Source organism: Schistocerca cancellata, chromosome 4 (genome assembly GCF_023864275.1).
Source record: "Schistocerca cancellata isolate TAMUIC-IGC-003103 chromosome 4, iqSchCanc2.1, whole genome shotgun sequence".
Lineage (NCBI taxonomy): Eukaryota > Metazoa > Arthropoda > Insecta > Orthoptera > Acrididae > Schistocerca > Schistocerca cancellata.
This window is the reverse complement of record NC_064629.1, coordinates 581,284,982-581,303,935: the sequence shown is the minus strand read 5'-3', so window position 1 is coordinate 581,303,935 and position 18,954 is coordinate 581,284,982. Positions and strand designations below refer to the sequence as shown.

The 18,954-nt window shown below is 39.9% G+C and overlaps 1 protein-coding gene across 1 annotated transcript in view; it reads left to right on the top strand.

Annotated features, from left to right (window-relative positions):
* LOC126184593 (neogenin) overlaps positions 1-18,954 on the top strand; it is a 250,931-nt gene that overhangs the window by 210,979 nt on the left and 20,998 nt on the right. Inside the window, exons 22-23 of the mRNA XM_049927035.1 lie at positions 3,516-3,594; positions 3,683-3,834. Of these exons, the coding sequence (XP_049782992.1) occupies positions 3,516-3,594; positions 3,683-3,834 (231 nt within the window). The remainder of the gene's footprint in view (positions 1-3,515; positions 3,595-3,682; positions 3,835-18,954) is intronic.

Sequence of the window (18,954 nt, the reverse complement as noted above, 5' to 3'; positions counted from 1 at the left end):
GTGTTTCAGTTGTATTTGGATATGGAGACAAGCTTAATGCTTTTTGGAGATTATGGCAATGTTATTGTCATGCCATGCTAAGAAGCATCGACAGACAAAGATGTAAATGATATGTTGTTGAAAGTTATTAACTGATTTAGCAAAATTGAGCAAACTTTAAAAAATACAGTTTATCTATTTGTATACTATGAAAAATACATTTTTGATTAATAAACACTCATCAACAATTCAGTTGAATTTGTAACATGTCATAACACACTTTTTGACCCTGATGACAATAGTGACATGTCATGACATAGGCTCCACAAGACACCAAAGACTTGAAGATCATCCTGATCAGAAGGCCTGGTGAAGATTCATCAGAGCAGGGTCCAAAGCATGCAAATGTAATTTGTTGATATCTCAGATGTGCTTATGAAACTTGTTGGCAGATTAAAACTGTGTGCCAGACCGAGCCTCAAACTCGGGACCTTTGCCTTTCGCGAGCAAATGCTGTACCAACTGAGCCACCCAAACATGACTGATGACCCATCCTCACAGCCTCAGTTCTACCTGTACCTCATCTCCTACCTTCCAAACTTCACAGAAGCTCTTCTGCGAACCTTGCAGAACTGGAGCACTTGCCCGTGAAGGGCAAAGGTCCTGAGTTGTAGAGTGAAAATCTCATTCCAGATGTCCTTAGTAGGACTGAGGTCAACTGGCCTGGGGTCCACACAAGCACAATAATGTATGTGGGAACTTCCATAAACCATTCTGAGAGACTTCAGGGCTTGATGAGCTTGGTGCATTTCTTGTTGAAGATACAGGTTGCCTCCTCGTTGTAGGAGAAGATAAGAATATACATGTTGTAAATTGTAGGTTCCTATAATCATTTTTCTTTGAGAGATGGTGGTAGACCTATCAGAGCTCCCATAGCATTCAGGGTTAATACTTTCCATGTGAGAATAACTTCACCACTTGCCTAAATGGTGTCCAGTTGGCAAGCATGGTCCGTTTCCTCATATGGTTTTTGTAATACATATCCCCTAGCACGTGGCAACATGTATCACTCATCATCAGTCTAGGCAATCTTTTTCCAAGTATCGAGTACCCAGTGGCCCATGCCAGCTGTTCTCTGTGGCATGCGGTGAGAGAGGTACATGTGTTGAGCAGTAGCCGCTGGCCGCAGTGGCCAAGCGGTTCTAGGTGCTTCAGTCCGGAACTACGCGGCTGCTACAGTGGCTAGAATAATATTAGGCAACATTGCATTCATTTGATGTGCTGAACCATTCCATTCAGCTTTGAGATTCTCTCTCTCTCTCTCTCTCTCTATCTCTCTCTATCTATCTCTCTCTCTCTCTCTCTCTCTCTCTCTCTCTCTCTCTCTCTCTCTCCCCCTCTCCCCCCTTCCCCCCCTCCTCCCCCCCCCCCTCTCTCTCTCTCTCTCTCTCTCTTTCTTTTACACTACATTTATCTCTCATTCAGCTATTCCGGAGTGTATTATACCAGTAAGAAAGAAAGAACTGCATAGACAGTTCAGAGCTCATGAACATCCATATTGATGAAAACTTGAACTGGGAAAACCATGTAATACACTATATTTGCCGTAGCATAATTGCCAACCTTGGTGTTATTGAAACCAGTAACTTAACAGAGTTTCATATTTTCATTCATTGATGTCCTACAAAATAATATTTTGATGTAACTCCACATTTGGCAAGAAGTAATCATCACAAAAAAGAAAAATCTTAGAATTGTGCTTGGGCTCACATATGTGCATTTTGTAGCATCTGTGTAAGCAATTGAGAACATGATTACAGACAGACAGCATTTGAAAAATTACCTTCACTGTACAATTTATTTGGATACAGGAAGAAGTGAAGAACATTACTACTGCATGTCACACATTTTTATTTATATGAGTAGACTGTCTAAGAGATTTATGACTGGGATGCACAGTCATGAAACCTCTTTGACAGTCTACTCATAGAAACAGAAATGTGTGATGACAGGCAGTAGTAATGTTTTCAAATGCAGTTTAAAGTTGTTTATCTTTGACAGCTCATTCTATGACAGAGAGAAATTCATGAACAGAAATTAGAGGTAAGTTAATTTCTAAATCTCTCTCTCTCTCTCTCTCTCTCTCTCTCTCTCTCCCTCCCTCTCCCTCTCTCCCTCTCCCTCTCCCTGTCTCCCTCTCCCTCTCTCCCTCCCCCCCCCTCTCTCTCTCTCTCTCTCTCTCTCTCTCTCTCTCTCTCTCTCACACACACACACACACACACACACACACACACACACACACACACACGGCCATCATCAGCCTATTCAAAAATAATGATCGAGTTCCTCAGTAGGACAAGGCACATTCCAAGTATAAATAGCCAAAATAGGAAGGCTCATATGTCTTTTAGACATTAATTTTTAGTTGTGTGTGATGCAATGGATAGCCTTTATAATACATTTAAGTGTGTTTTCAGTTACTGTTTCAAGATTTCTATTGAACATCTGATATGCAGCAGGCATAAACTTTACAAGGGGCATAATATCAATGCAAGTTCTCAATCGCTGTGCTTTGTAAACATTAGAACCACTCACCATTTTTGTGTGATTCCTTATCCTTCTCATCAGAAGACACTGCACATATATGTGCTGTCTTTCTGGTCATGGCATTCTTGAAGAGAGCAGTAGCAATACTGTAGTGATGTAATTGCCAGAACTAAAGAAACCCCACATTGTTGCATGTCATTGAACTGAAATAGCATGTATGTAGCCTTTCATTTAAATAGCATCAAATACCATACAAATACTGGAATTTTTAGTAAATGGACACAGAAATAAGCTGAAATTTTGTCACACTCCAGTTTCCTTAAAACACCACAAAATAATATTAACTCAAAATGTTGTTTGATGTGGTTTTGTGCAGCACTAACATGATAACAAAATACTCAACCTTTGAGTTACTTTGTTTTTCTAAGTTATTGGTGTTTTGTGATTGTGTCTGAATTGAAGGAAACCAGTGTATATTAAAGTCATTAACTTTGAATGCTAGACATTTCTCATACTAACTGAAGCAGACATGTATATTCTGTAAAATAACAGAACAGACAGCGGGACCAAGTCCTCTGGTGCCAAAGGTATGTAGTAATTTCTGCAGGCCTGACAACCACTATCACTCACTACTGAAACCATTTCTTTTTTCTGTGTAAAGAAAGCCATCTCTATAAATAGCATATAAGTTATATAAGTGCTTCAGGTATAGGTCGTAATATACTTTGAAAAGTGGCAAAAGTATTGGGTTTCTGATTTTGTGCAGGGACGTTTCTGAGGGTTGTTAGTTTAAGGATTCAGTTTCTTTTCTTTCTTTAGGAAGCAAATCCTGTCTTATTTCTTTGTTGCAATTAATTCCTTTGCTCATGCAAATTTTCTTGGATAGGTTTTTTTCTTGTTAAGTTTTCTCAATATTTGTTAGTATAAACTGCTGTCTCACAATGTATTTTTGAAAAATTGATGATTGTTTTATGTACCTGGTTTTGCAGCAACACAGTCTCCGGAAAATCCATATTCTTTGCAGAGCAACTATGAACCATCAACTTCACACCAGCAGGGTCCATACAGGTTGGTTACATTACTGTCATCTTTTGAATCCAGTGTTTCCCTGTCAGTACAGTACATATTAATAAAGAGCTGTTGTATGATATTACAGTGCGGGATTGCAACAATCAGCAGCCAGCACCCAGGAGCCTGGTGGCTCAGGTACAATGGGGAAAAGGCTTCAGGGTCATCCACTGAAAAGCTTTAGTGTTCCTGCTCCCCCTCCACAATCTGCACCATCAACACCTCAACAGAAACATATTAGTAAGATTTGTTTGATTACTGTAAATTATATTGTTTATTGAATAGTTAAGTTACTCTTATTTAACAAATTACTGATGGAAGAGTCTGCACGTATACTGATGAGTGTGTGTGTGTGTGTGTGTGTGTGTGTGTGTGTGTGTGTGTGTGTGAAGGGGGGAGGGACATGCACTCATGCACTTTTTTGCGGGTGAAGCTCATGTTTGGTGATGCAGTCTGAAATTGCATTATATGCTACTGACTAGATTCAGAAACGTTTGTGTAAGGAAAAATAGTCCATGATTTGACACAGTTAAGTCAACATCTTATATTTGTCTTCTTTTATTCATGTCTTATAATGCTGTGTTTTAAAATAGTCAGTTCTCTGGATAAACTCGAAGTGGCCCTTTTCCATACTGCCAAAAAGGTACTTGAAATGATAATATTTCATCTATGAAACTAATTCTGTAAAGACCTGAAAAATATTTTTGAATCCTGTGCCAGACAAAAAAATTCAGGCTGTCTTAACAAAGCATTTTAGAGGAAGAAATACATAAATTACTCATAATGGTATGTTTGATTGCTTTTTTTTTATATTATGTGCTTATAATAATAGTCTCATCATTATGTTTGTTTGTCCATCTTAAGATAAAGATAGGGGGTGGGGAAATACAGACAAGTGCAACTAAAAGCTGTAACGCTGAAAGACATCTTTAGCCTTCTAAGCTGTAGACTGAAAAAAAGTGCCTGTAATACAGTGGAAGACAGTGTTTTCTTACTGAGAATATTGTATTAAATGCCAAAGTATTCTGAATAATTGCAGAGACTACCTGTGCCTTAGTGGAATGTCAAGTATCATTCTGTGTTCAGTAACAGGTTAGTAGCCCTGTGGAAGTTGCAAGGCAGGCCATCTGGTCAGCATTTCTGGTGTGTACCATATTTACTCGAATCTAAGCCGCACTCCAATCTAAGCCGCGCCTGAAAAATAAGACTCGAAATAAAAGAAAAAAAAAATTTCCCGAATCTAAGCTGCACGTGAAATTTGAGACTCGAAATTCAAGGGGAGAGAAAAGTTTTAGGCCGCATCTCCAAATCGAAACAAATTTGGTCCATTGTAATATAAGACACAATTTAGGTTGAATGAATGTCGATACAGCTACAATAGTTTGGTTCGAGTCGTAAGCTTAGCAGTTAAGCTTTACCAGGTAGCCATTGCTATGCGTCAGGCGCTCCGTCCTTATTTATACGGGTACCCTTCCTTTTTCACGTGCTTCGTCTGGTTTGAATCGATTGCTTATTTTGATTTGATCTGATAAGTGCCGTTTTCTTTGTTACAGGTGTTTAGGTCACGCTAAGCTGAAAATGCATTACTGTACTATGTCACGTATTGTTTGTCGCATTCTGATAGTGTATGTTTACGGCCTGTCGCCGCTCGCGGCATGGCTTGCTTTTGTGATCGCTACTCCCGCTTACAATTAAAAAAAAAAGGAATCGTCTCATTAGCGAAACAATGGCAAAAGACTGCTATTTGTTGTTTCTTACACTGCTGCTTTCTTTGATAATGTTTAACAAGAACCAAGTAATAGACTGTGTATGACAGAACATGTTCTGAACGAGAGTTAGGCGAAAATTTTTCTCCGTTTGAAAATCTTTGCGACCGCTTCTTTAGTACATCAAATTCTGCACAGAAATTAGAGTCATCTTGCCGTGCTTCATTTCTGACTGTATCACTATTAGGTATAAGAATAATACGAATATAAACATGACAGGATATGTATATTCTTCCGCGTTTGCTGTTGTCTCACTCTTGTAGTTTATTCGGCAGACAGGATTTAAATGAGATAGCAGCAAACACGAAAGAATACATGGAAAAATGTTTATATTCGCATTCTTTCTTATTGTGAAGAGAATACTGCATATGAGTCACATTTCGTCAGGTTCCTATTAGCAACCATCTCTTCTCACAGGCAGGAAAAAATTTAGAACGTAGAGTTGGCCATATTGACAAACATCCCAAACAGTCTTGCCAGTCGGATTTTCGTAGTACATTGAAATTCTGCTACATTCAAAGATGAACAATACGGAATTTGTACTTACTTCGTTGGATAATGTATGAAAATGCAGTGGTCGAAACTCAGGGCGGAGAAAAAAAGCTCGTCTTCCACCCTTTTTTAAAAAAAAATTATTTACTGACGCAGAGGTTTGTCGCCAGTATTTATCTTTGTGCCTACAAAGCATGCCTGTTTAGCGCTACCTATATTCGACGGGAGAAGTTAGTTGTGGCAGCACCTACGAACATTTTTCAGAACTTCCACTTGCTTTGCACTCGATTCTAAGCTGCAGGCGGTTTTTTGGATTACAAAAACCGGAAGAAAAGTGCGGCTTAGATTCGAGTAAATACAGTAACTGTTGTATGATTGAGGAAAGCAGCAAGAGATTGTGGAAACCATTTGTGGGTTCCACTAACCATTCCATTAAATCAACTGATGTGTGAGAAACCATCGGAATGGTTCTCAAGGAGAGATAACAGGTGCATTATTAGTGCTGTAGTAACAAATGGGAGCCTCCTGACCAGTAAGAAGAATATTGTACAGTAAAGAACACTCTTGGGGGGGGGGGGGGGGGGGGGGGGATTTACACGACGCACTACGAAAGAATCAGTATATGTGAGGTATATGTACAGACAAACAAATGATCACAGTTTCAGAAAAATTAGATGATGTATTCAAGAGAAAGAATTTCACAAATTGAGCAAGTCAATAACGCATTGGTCCACCTCTAAGGGGTATCATGCCAATTGTATGGAATTTGGTTGGAAGGGCCCTGCACATAATGTTCCAAACGTTCTGAATTGGAAGAGATCTGATGACCTTGTTGGTCAAGGCAGAGTTTGGCAAGCATGAAGACAAACTGTAGAAACTCCTGGCGTGTGCAAGTGTGCATTATCCTGATGAAATGTATGCCCAGGTTGGCTTGTCATGAAGGGCATAAAAACAGAGCATAGAATATTGTCAATGTACTGCTGTGCTGCAAGGGTGCCATGGACGACAACCAAAGGGGCCTTCTATGAAATGAAATGGCACACCAAATCATCATCGGTGGTTGTCATACCACAGGTACCAGATTCGTATCCCGCCGCAGTCTGAGGAAGCTCCAGATGCACCTTTGTTGGTCATCAGGGTTCAATTCAATGGGGTATTTTTACTGCAGACAATTGTACTCCAGCAGGGTGTATACGACCCGGGACAACCAGGAGTTCCGGGAAAAACCCGGGAATTTTTTCATCCGGGAGAAAACTGGGATAAACCCGGGAATGTTTCAGAATTCCAGGAATTCTTCATTGTTTTAGTTTTCAGTTAAATTTTTGTGATTTTGACGGGTAAGAACCAATACTCTAACAAAGGATATTACTGTATCCCGCTTCTGCAAAATAATAATGCAGCAACAAAACATGAACGAGAGAAAAAAAAATAAAACAAAACTTAAGTCTCAAAAGGAATACGCCATATACAGCAATAAAACACAGTGCTCATACAAGCGTTTGCCAAGAGCAAAGTGTGTCAAAGGCTTTGGGAAGACTATGCAATGCTTCCTAACAACAAATTGTCTCCGATGAGCGTGACGTCATAACTGTTTACTTTAGATTCATTTGAGCAGTTGCAGGCAGGCTCTTGTGCATGTGCAGTTGAGTCACGTATGAGAAATACCCTCTCCCGCTTCTGGCTACAGATGTTTGGTTGGGCTCCACTATCTAATATTGCCCCGGTTCGGAAATATCGTAGATCCGGGGCTGATCCACAGAGAAGTCTGAGTTGTAGTGGGGAGTCTCCACGTGACCCTTGTTTACGTTTAGTGATTTTGCTGTTTCCTCTTCATTTATTGCTCTTACATTAAATGAAAACAAAATGGATATCTATGGCCGTGAGCTATCAAATGAATTAAGGTATGTTCGCATAATTACGGAAGACTAAAATATGTTATTAGTTTCAGGTTTTATCTCCACCTTTCTGACAGTCAAGCATTAATCGCCTTGCAGAACAATGAAGTTACTTTTTTGTGTTTGCTAAAGAAATTTGACTTTTATTAATCTTTTCTGCTGGGGTAACCAATTTATTTGAAACGAAGTGTTTAATTCCCTACTGTGGGCTAGTTTCAACTGTTCGCTGCATTTCAAAAGTGCATGTTTTCATCTTCTAGCACGTATGGCATTATGCTATATTAAAGAACTGAACATGAGATAATACAGTACTGGTACTCAAGAAAATTTACATCCGAATCTGGACATACGAATGTGCACTTTAAGCCGTGTTATGCATTGTAGTGTGGTTCATGAAATTCCAATGTTCTTGGAGTATCCTCTGATGTCTTGTTTCTTTTATGACATAGTGTAAGATCTTTTAATGTTTTACACCTACGAACATACGGGCTTCCTGCATCATAGCTGCGCAAGCGGTGACGCCTGTTTCTGGCGCTCTCTGGTAACTACTGAAACGAACCTGTTTCTAACAGGTCACGGGAAAATATTGTGAATGGTTGTTTGAAAAACATTACTTTCAAAGTAAATTTCCTTTTATGCAAGATGAATTATGTGCAAGAATATACGATGAATTTCTTAAATCATGGAGCATTTTACTCTCATTTAAAAATCAAGTCTTTGAGGATGTACATTTAGGAAAATTTTGAGCTCAGAAAATCAGACATTTATGTCTTTATTAAAAAATTTTACTGACACATTTGTGTGATGTACCTTAAAGTGTAACACGCGCAAAAAAAATCAACATTATATGTGAAAGCGTAGCTTCTCTTGCAGCTTATTAAACTTTTACTGACACATTTGTGTGATGTACCTTAAAGTGTAACACGCACACAAAAAATCAACATTATATGTGAAAGCGTAGCTTCTCTTACAGCTTATTAAACTTCGAGACCAATATTGTATGTGAAAGCTTTGCTTTTCTTGTAGTAACGCTGTGTATGTTAATTTAAACCATTAACTTTTCCTATTTGTGTGTACGCACTACTTAACAGTGATATTGCTATTGGCTGACATCATAACGTATCCTACGCTAGAAGATCTGCTGTCATCGGTTGGTGAGATCACGTGACGAGCTATGACTGGCTACAAAAGCGCATTGTATTCTTGATTTCAATGCTTCGGAAAGTAACATGTGGCGTTTGGTGGAATTTAAATTTACACTTTCTTAATATGAAAATATGCAGTGTACATGATGCTGCACATCAAAGATCTTTCCAAAACATGTTTTTCTTTTACTGAGTTTGGTTTTCTAAAGGTCCAGGAAGTTCTACACTGGTGTATAAAACCATAACCTTTCAAAGGATGGATAAGTTTTACAGTTCTGAGGAAAAGTATACTGTCACTTAACACGGAAAAAGTGTATTTTCACCCAGGAGAAAGTGTAATTTTAACCGGGAAATCCAGGAAAAATCCGGGAATTTTTTCTTGTCCGCATATACACCCTGTCCAGTCAATGAGCTTCCAGGCTGAATACGACCAACACCACTGCAAACGGGCTTGTTGGTGTACAGAGATCAATGGTAGTCAGCACAAAGAGTGCCGTGGGCTCAGCCACCTTTCTGTGAGTCACCTATGAGTAGTCCTTGTGGTCACTGAACCACCAGTTGCACATCAAGTCGATGATAATGATGAACCCTGGGCTCTGAGTGCCTCTCCGGTGATTGCTTGAACCTCATGTTCTGTTGTCTCTCTAGGTCGACCACTTTCTTATCAATGCTGTGTTTGACCATGATTCACGCATTCCTGCCAACATTGTCGAATAATGGCATTGCTCATATTCAAATGTTGAGTGATTTCCCAATTACTCCAACCAATTTCTTTGAGCCCAAGTACACTTCCTGTCTCAAATACTGACATCTGTGTATATTGTTCACGTGCCTGTCTGTGAGGCATAGCTACAGTCCATTTGAGTGCACAGAATGAAATTTGCAAAGACTTTACATCGTGGTATCGACATGTCACCTGTTTACTATTTTTGCCACCAGTACAATGAAATTGTGCTGCAGCATTACACATTCATCCATTGGCCGCTAAATGATTACAATTTTGCATTTTCCATTGAATATCAGTTTGTGACGACTTTGCATAACTCCTTTGTGGTGCATCGAGTATATAACCCCCCTCCGCAGCCAGCCAGTAGACAAGTTGGAATTTCAGCTGCACTAATGGTGCATTTATATGGCACCACGATTTTAACATGGCGTATGCAGCTGGTTCGGAACGGGGAGTAGACCTTTGTTGCACAGTAGTTTACCCTGACTATGTCTGCAGCATCCACCTACCACATGAGTTTACTGTGTATCATGCTGAATTGTACATGACTACGGGCAATGGAGCAGATGAAGTGAGACCAAAGGAAGATGCATCTTATCTGCTGCAATTTCCTTAGCACTGTCTGCCTCCATAGCGCAGCAGTAGCGTTACCACCTACCACGCAAAGGGGTCTGGGTTCGATTCCCAGAAGGGGACTGGGTGTTGTGTGTCCTTAATCATCATTTTCATCATCATTGACATGCAAGTCGCCGAAGTGGCGTCAACTAAAAAGACTTGCAATATGGCGGTCGAACTCCAAAGGGGTATCCCGACCAATAAATGCCATTTCCTTAGCACTTTTCAGGCTCTTCATCAAATGTGTGCAACAAAGAAAAGTTGGATTATGCAGGACACTTTTCTATTGTTACAACAGTGTGGGGACAAACTGGCATTATGCCCAGTATTTGGGCACATGGGAAAGGAGGAAATGATCTAGGTGACGTAGCAATGAAGTGAGCCTGTGGGGCTGACAAATTTGAACAGTAGGTAAACTCATTGTGGAGCCAAAAAGTCCAGCTTCAATGAAAGAGTAGCTGGAGGTTAGGGACAAGAAAATACAGATCATAAAACCAACTATCAACCTCAGGTTTCATGTTTCCGGTCAGGAGGCAGTCTTGCCTATCCCCATACAGGACATAGCCCCCTTCCACATAGCTTTTTGCTACAGCAGGAGGACCTACATGTTTGTAGTACCTGTGAGATATACGTTTTGATATTTCATATTTTAGTGGATTGCATTATATATCCTACAGCTGTAAATGTATATAAGGGCTTGTCCTCTATTTTAGTTGATAGTGAGATGATTGTGGCAAAATTTAAAATTTTTTTGCAGTGTCTGGACTTTGACTAAAGCATTTAGTGTGTCGCAGAATGTCTCGTCCTCTTTTTTGTCCAGTGATCAGCCAACAACTTTTTTCCTGCTGTCCTATTTTAGATTGTTAATTATTTCATTTCTCCTTTTTACCAAAACTTTTAGAATTGTCTGTTAAATTAGTTTGTTTGTGTGTGTGTGTGTGTGTGTGTGTGTGTGTGTGTGTGTTTTATTTAATCCTATTGGGTTTTAGGGATCTGTTATATTATGAAGTTATTGTTAAAGATTTTAAGGCCATATCTCATTTTAAACACTTGGCTCATAAGAATAATTTACAGGATCTAAAGAAGACTTCTTTTTGTGCACCCAGACAAATACATCATCATGAATTTTGTATTAGGTTAATGATCTGATTGACATAGCAATGAAGGAAGCCTGTCGGCTTGACAGATTTGAACAGGCGGTAAACTCATTATTGAGCCAATCGTGAGGAAATCCTCGTGAACATATGTGTCTGAAAACGTGAATATAGAATATTTTACATGAAAAGTAGTACAGTATATTTAGATTTAATGTTCATTCTATATAACTTTGGTAAAGTAAACCTCAAGGATGTGGAATAAATAAAAAAATTAACTTCCAGAGTAGTACAATACCCATTTATTTGTTATTTAATATTTGTCATTTCTGGAAGGTTCTTGAAATATCTTATGTTTGTGTATTCTGGAATATTTGATGTTTGTATAAATAGTTGCATTATCCATTCAAGATGTCAGTTCTGTTCTGGCTTTACATGGGTTTCAGTACTAATGTGCTTTCAATGCCAAGTGTTGTACATCATTGATGACCCTGTCTTTGGACTTGAGTCTCGTTCTGATGTGGCATTGTTTGGTGGAGATGTCAGGTTCTTCAAAACACCTCTATCACCATGGCTCCTGTTAGGCAAAATAAAAGCCATTGTCTACATGGACAGGAACCAGAATTCAAACAGTACATCATTCCTAAGATCCGTGTATTGAGAGGATGGATGAATTCCAAAGCAGCAAAAAGTGAGCTACAAATCAGGCATCCATCTGTGTTTTCCAGAGATATTAGTCAGTATCTGAGCCCAGCACTCATTTGCAACATTGAAGATAAGTTCAGTAGCCCAGGCAAATTCCAGGCCTAACTGCAGAAAATGTTTGGTAAGACCCAGTGGCAAGTCCATTAGCAGAACAACTATTGAAGAACATGGCCCAACATCATGGAGAAATGACACAGTCACACGTATGGAATGTTTTGACCATATTGTCATCGTGAATGTGAATATGACAGTAGCTGACAAAACATCACATATGATGGAAGGAGTCACAGAAGAAATGTTCCAAGTTGTCATGCTGAAGGATGTCACAATGACAGATGAATTGATCAATTGGTGTCAGCAAAATTGAGGAAATGCAACAGGAAAAGAATCAGATGAAAAAGGTACGTCCAGCTGCTGAATGTGGTGCCTATGGCTGTTGCGGAAGGCCACAATGAGCTTGCCTCTCACATATGCCAGATAGTAAAAGAGGAGGTAGAGCAGTGTATGGCAGGCAGAAATGTCGAGTTGAGTACACAAGAATGTCAACCCCGTGCATCAGGAGGTAATATAAAATCTCAAAGAGGTGTATTGGTACCTGTCTCTGCCACCAGCTGAACATGCCAGGAAGAATAGACTTCGCCAACTCAGGCTTACTCTACAGCCATCAAACAACAACCCAGCACTTAACCAACACAAATACAACCAACTCCTACGCCATGTAGAAGAACAAACATTTGGAGGACAGGGCAACATGCTGGGTATGTTTCACTATAGACGCCCTGGATATGTTGTAGGCTACTGTAGAGAAGGCAGACGAGTTTTTGACTACTACACTAATAGGTGTCAACCTTCACAACATTCTCATGTGTGCTTCACCTGCAGATGATTGTAGTTGATCTGTGGGATGAAGCATTCCTTGCTGGTAAAAGCTCATGTCCTGTAGGTGTAGCCATGTTTTCACTGCATGACCGACACTCTCATCATCTTCAAAATGTGTTCCACATAGAGAATCCGTAAGCACCCAAAGTGAAGAAAGTCCGAGGGTGCCAGGTCTGGACTGTAGAGTGGATGAGGCAATGATGCCCGACACAATCAGGTCATGTGTTCCCGGGTTCTCAGAGTTGTGTATGGGCATGCGTCATCGCGTTGGAGCAAGATTTCTGCTGGGTTCTCGTCCGACCAAACATGTTGGAAATGTTTCTTGAGTTTATTCATAGTCTTCACGTATACCTCTGAATTGATGGTTTACCCTCTTGACATCACATCCATGAGAATGACGCCATCACAATCCCAGAATACTGTCACCATGGCTTTTCCGGCAGAGGACGTTACCTTGAATTTATTGTTTTGTGGTGTATGAGGATGATGCCATTCCATGGACTGCCTTTTTGTTACCGGCACAAAGTGATGCACCCAGCTTTCATCTCCCATATTGATCCATGACAGAAAAGCCTCTCCATCGCTCCAACAATTCAGATGAAATGGTCTTTCTTTGAATCTTGTGGTCCACTGAACCCATCATGAGCAACTCTGTATATCTGAGAGTCTTGATCACTGCAGTCGCACTTCCAATGCTGACTGACAACTGTGGAGCCAATTGTCAAGTTGTGATGCACTGGTCAGCATGAATAATGGCATCCGCATGATTCAGCATGTCTGGAGCAGTGGCTGTGACAGGACGTCCTGAGCGTGGCTGATCGTGGAGCTCTGTTTCTGCATTTCCTGAGGCTGTAACTTTCTTTACCCATCGCCCAACTGTACTCCCATCAACAGCAATGTCGCCATGCACTGCACACAAATGTTTATGGATGTTCATCGCAGTTTCCTATTATGCACACAAGAATTCAATAACAGCACACGGCTTGTGACATGAGCCATATTTAGATGCCATTTTGACGCTGTACTATGGCTCTGCCATGCGCCAGAATGGTTCGAAACTTCACCAGCGCACAGAACAAACATCAAATGTGAAGCACCAACAAAGATGTTTGTTTATTCTCAGGTAGGAATTCTTGCAGGCATTAAAAGCAGTTGAAGTCTGGAAGATCAGAGCTCCAGATTGACAAAACTGTACCAACAAGCACACACAAGAAAGTTTTCTCTGAGTGGTTGTTTGCCATTGAAGATGTTGTTATCCCACTGTCGTCAGTGAGATGAGTTCCAATTGTCAGTCAAGATGCTCAGCTGAACTGTGAATGTTTTGTCGACTGCAAAGACTTACTCAGGCTTTCAAGGAAAATCTACATACCAGTTATGATCATAAACGTTACAGGTGGTAACATGGAACTTTTGATCAATAATTGTCACTAGAAGCTGCAAATCATCCCTGAAGGTATGTTCATAGGAATAACTGAACCAATCCAGGATGTACAGCTCACTTCCATTGACGAAGAATTGTGCTATGCTACCACTGCAGGCAATGCAGTGGAGGAAGTTACTATTGAATTGCAAGTAAGATGTGGCATGACTAAGGAACAATGTTGGCGAGTGTAAGCTGTTCTACAACAGTTGTCAGGTGCTTTCAAATCCACACTAGGGAAAAGACAAACCAAGCAACCATAAGTTAAACACCATATCAGCACTGGGGATCATTCGCCAATTATTCAGCGCGTATATACGGTATAATCAGCAGAACAACATAGAATTTGGAAGGAAGTGGAGGAAATGCTGCAGTATGATGACATTGAACCTTCAGTGTGTCCTCGGTACTGCCCTGTGGTTTTTGTTATGAAGAAGGATGGTATGCAACGTTTTTGCATCAGCTACTGTCAACTGAACAGAATCACTTAAAAAGATATATACTCATTGCCATGTATTGATGATACCCTAGAATGCTTGAAAGGAGCAAAGTATTTGTGAACTGGCAAATTGAGGTTGACAAGGCTGATGGGGGGAAAGACTACCTTCATACCTTGTGACGGCCTCTATGAGCTGAAATCTGTGGTGTTTGGCCTGTGTAATACACCATCCACTTTCAGATGTATGATGGACAATCTGCTTTGACACCTTAAATGGATGATGAGTCTTTGCTGCATAGATGAAAATCATTTTTATGACATTTGGAGAACATCTAAGCTGCTTGATGACCATGTTGAACTTTTTTCAGATTGCAGGACCCACCTGAGTCCAAAAAAGTGCCTTTTCATTGCCCAAGAAATGAAAATCTTGTGGCACCTAGTTAATAGTGATGGAGTCCATCCTTGTCCAGAGAAAATAAGAGCAGCTACATATTTTCAAGTGCCTCAACACATTCATGATGTGAGAAGTTTTTCTTGGAATGTACTCGTACAACCAGTGATGCATAAAGGACTTCTGCACCAAAGCACACCCCTTGTAAGAAACACCACAGGGAGACACCAATTTTTTTTTTTCCTGGAACAAGGCACAAGAAAGCTCTTTCCCTGTTATTAAGGAGGTGATATCATCTTCTCCAGTCCTAGCATGTGTGAAGAGAATTCTGAGCAGCACTTCACATGAATGCTAGCCATTACAGGATAGGGGCATTTCTATTACAAATTTAGGAAGGTCCTGGAAAAATAATAATAAAATTTATTTGACAGATCATTCGCTGTTGTGCTGGACCACCTTTCTGTATGCTGGGCGACTGACCTGAAGGATCTGATGGGTCGACTGGCAAGATGGGCACTGGGGCTTCAAGAATACGCTGTCACGGGGGTATACAAAAGTGAACACAAAAACAAACATACCAATGCCTTTTAAGGAATCATCTGATGCAACACAGCAACATGGATGAAATATCAATCATCACTTCATTAAATGATATTGCTGCTAAACAGAGGGAAGATTCGACACTGCTGAACAACATAGACATCTTAAAGTAGGAGGAACAGACCAAAGGAGTCTCCCAATTAATCAGTGGAACTTTATGTAATAAGAACTGTGATCCAATAGAGTGGAAATGATAGCTCATCATCCCACATTATCTACAGTCAGCTATCCTAAAGTATTTCCATGATGCTCTAAGCAGAATCAGGTGCAGGTATCACTGACATATCTCTACCTATCAATTACGCACTGTGTGACCCACCATAAGGAATGCCAACAGTGGAAGCATGTGCCAGAACTACCTCTGGGGCATCTAGTACCAATCCTGCCTACAGCAGCACCATTTCTCCAAATTGGAATTGATCTCATGTGGAGGTTTCCGAAGTCGACAAATGAGAATCAATTGATTTCTACTCTATCTCACCCAAAATGCTGTCACCAGAGTTGTTCTGACTGTTGAAGTTCCAGAGATTACAAAATTTCCGTGTAGAAGATATCATTTTGAAGCACAGAGCACCCTGTCTGATAATTTCTGATCATGAAAAAGTTATCCAGTCGAGACTAGTTTCAGAGATAATTTCATGTTGTGACATTACTCATAGGATGACTGCTGCCTATCAGCCACAGACAAATGGCCCCATAGAACGCTGTAATAAGACATCCCTTTTTAACAAATCTCCGGAGACTCAAATATCACAGAATGATCCAACTGAACATATAAAATGCACGGTGCTTTCATTTTTGAAGAAGAGTTCATTATCTGAAAATGTTCTTAACACACTCTGACCTGGTGCTGCAGTCCCATCGAGATTATATGGTTTGCCTAAGGTACACAAGCAAGGGGTTCCCCTACAGTCTATTGTTAGTAATGTGGATGCCACTACTTACAACTTGGCTGAGTATTTAGCATCCATTCTGTCCCCACATTCCAAAATGTGAACATCATATTTCCAATTCTCTGGTTTTATTCAGCATTTGAAGTCTTTGTGTCTGTCTCATGGATTTGCTCTTTAGTTGTGATGTTGTATCACTTTTTACCAGAGTTTCTCTTGAAGACTCTTTGCACGTAATTGGTGAAAAATTGCATGAAGAAACGACTAAGCTTTGTCGCCAGGTGTTGACACTGATGTATTTTTTATTTACTGACAAATACTTTGAACAAACTGACAGAGTGGCAATGGGGAGTCCATTATCCCTTATATTCTCCAATTTGTTTATGGAAGATTTTGAGAACACAGCTCTGAAGACGGCATTCTTAAAGCCAACTTGCTTTTGGAGATACGTCAACTATACTTTTATAGTATGGCTATATGGGAGGGATGCTTGGATCGTTTCCTAGATCATTTTAACTGTCTGCATCCCAATATTAAGATAATGATGGGAACTGAAAAGGATGGAAAACTTCTGTTTTTAGATGTCTTGGTCTACAGGAGAGATGAAGGGACATTAGGACACAGTGTTTATCGTAAGCTCATGCACATGACCGATATCTTCATGCATCAAGTTGTCATCCATTGTACGAACACAAAGGTGTTATACATACATTGGTAAAAAGAACTTATGCCATCTCAGATGCAGATAGTTTGACACAAAAACTGGATCATCTAAAAGCAGTGTTCAAGTGGAATCGTTATACCAACAATTGGATCCATTGTGCTCTACAGATTTGACCTTCATGATACAAGCAGATTGGTGGCGTTCCTACCTTTCGCCAGAAGCATATCTTGAAAAATAGGAAGAATTCTTAAGAGATTTGATATTAAGATATCTTTGTAAGTGAATGTGCTGTACTTTCCATTCATACACGAGTATGGTAAACACTCTCTAGCTTATTTCTTTGAGCAATCTCCTAAAACACTCAGCTTTTAGATTATTCCTTGTACTCAGATTTGATAGATTTTCTGTTTTGTTTACTATTAACACTAGGTCTTAAAAGGTAATTGATTATAGGTCATATGATTGTGGTCATTAAACAGCTCCATAAAAATGTTGTCAGTTATTGTTGTAGAGTATTTAGATATTATATTTATAGTACCCCAACAAACTATAGACATTGATGTGGTGAGATGCCTTGCGGGCCTCAACGATATAAGTAACTGCTCAGTAGGTGCAACCACATAGTAGCACATAATAGGAGTATCTGTGGAAAGGAAGGAAGGAATACTATGAACTGATCATCTTCTGGTGATTTAGTATCTCTCTTTGATGTTTGGTTTGTGGGGAGCTCAACTGTGCAGCCATCAGCGCACATACAAAGTCCCAATTTTTACACAGTCCAATTGAGCCACTGTCACGAACAATGATGATGATGATGATGAAATGATGAGGATAACACAAACACCCAATCCCCGGGCAGAGAAAATCTCCAACCTGGCTGGGAATCGAACCTGAGATCCCATGATCCAGAGGCAGCAACACTAGCCACCAGACCACGAGCTGCGAACTTTAGTATCTCTTTGTTTTTGTTTCTCTGAGGTCAGGAATCTAAGAAACAAATACCGTAAGACCAGCTAAAGCACTCAAGATATTAAGTTAACCATCTATAAGAAACAAAAACACAGAGATACTCAATAATCAGATGATGATCAGCCCATAGCATTCCTCTTCCTGTCTTTGGAACTGCAACAAATAAAACAGGCAGAGACCTGGGAAGACACAGTATTCATTCCATTTTCAAGAAAATAAGATGCTGTCCTCAGTAAAAGACTGCCTTGGTCTCAGTGTTCTTGGTATGTATAAAATACTTTGTGAATGTGGTAGCATTTACATTGGCCAGTTGATATGAACAATTTCAAAACTCTGCACAGAGATGCCACATTAAATATCATGATTTTGACAAATCTGTTGTTGCTGAACAGCATGTGAACAAACATAAAATTAAGGTCGATGAAATGGAAATGTTGTCCCCTACTACATCTGCCTACTAGGAGTTTGTCATGAAAGAAGCTGTTGAGTCCAGGATGTGTAGCAACAACTTCAACTGAGACAGCAGCTAGTGGTGCATGGAAACATGTGCATGAAGGTGAAAGGCAACAGAGAAATCAGTTGACTCATTGGCCCTATAATGAATCATTTAACTACCAATGTTCTTTAGTCATAGACATCAACACATAATGTTAGCATATGGAAGTTCCA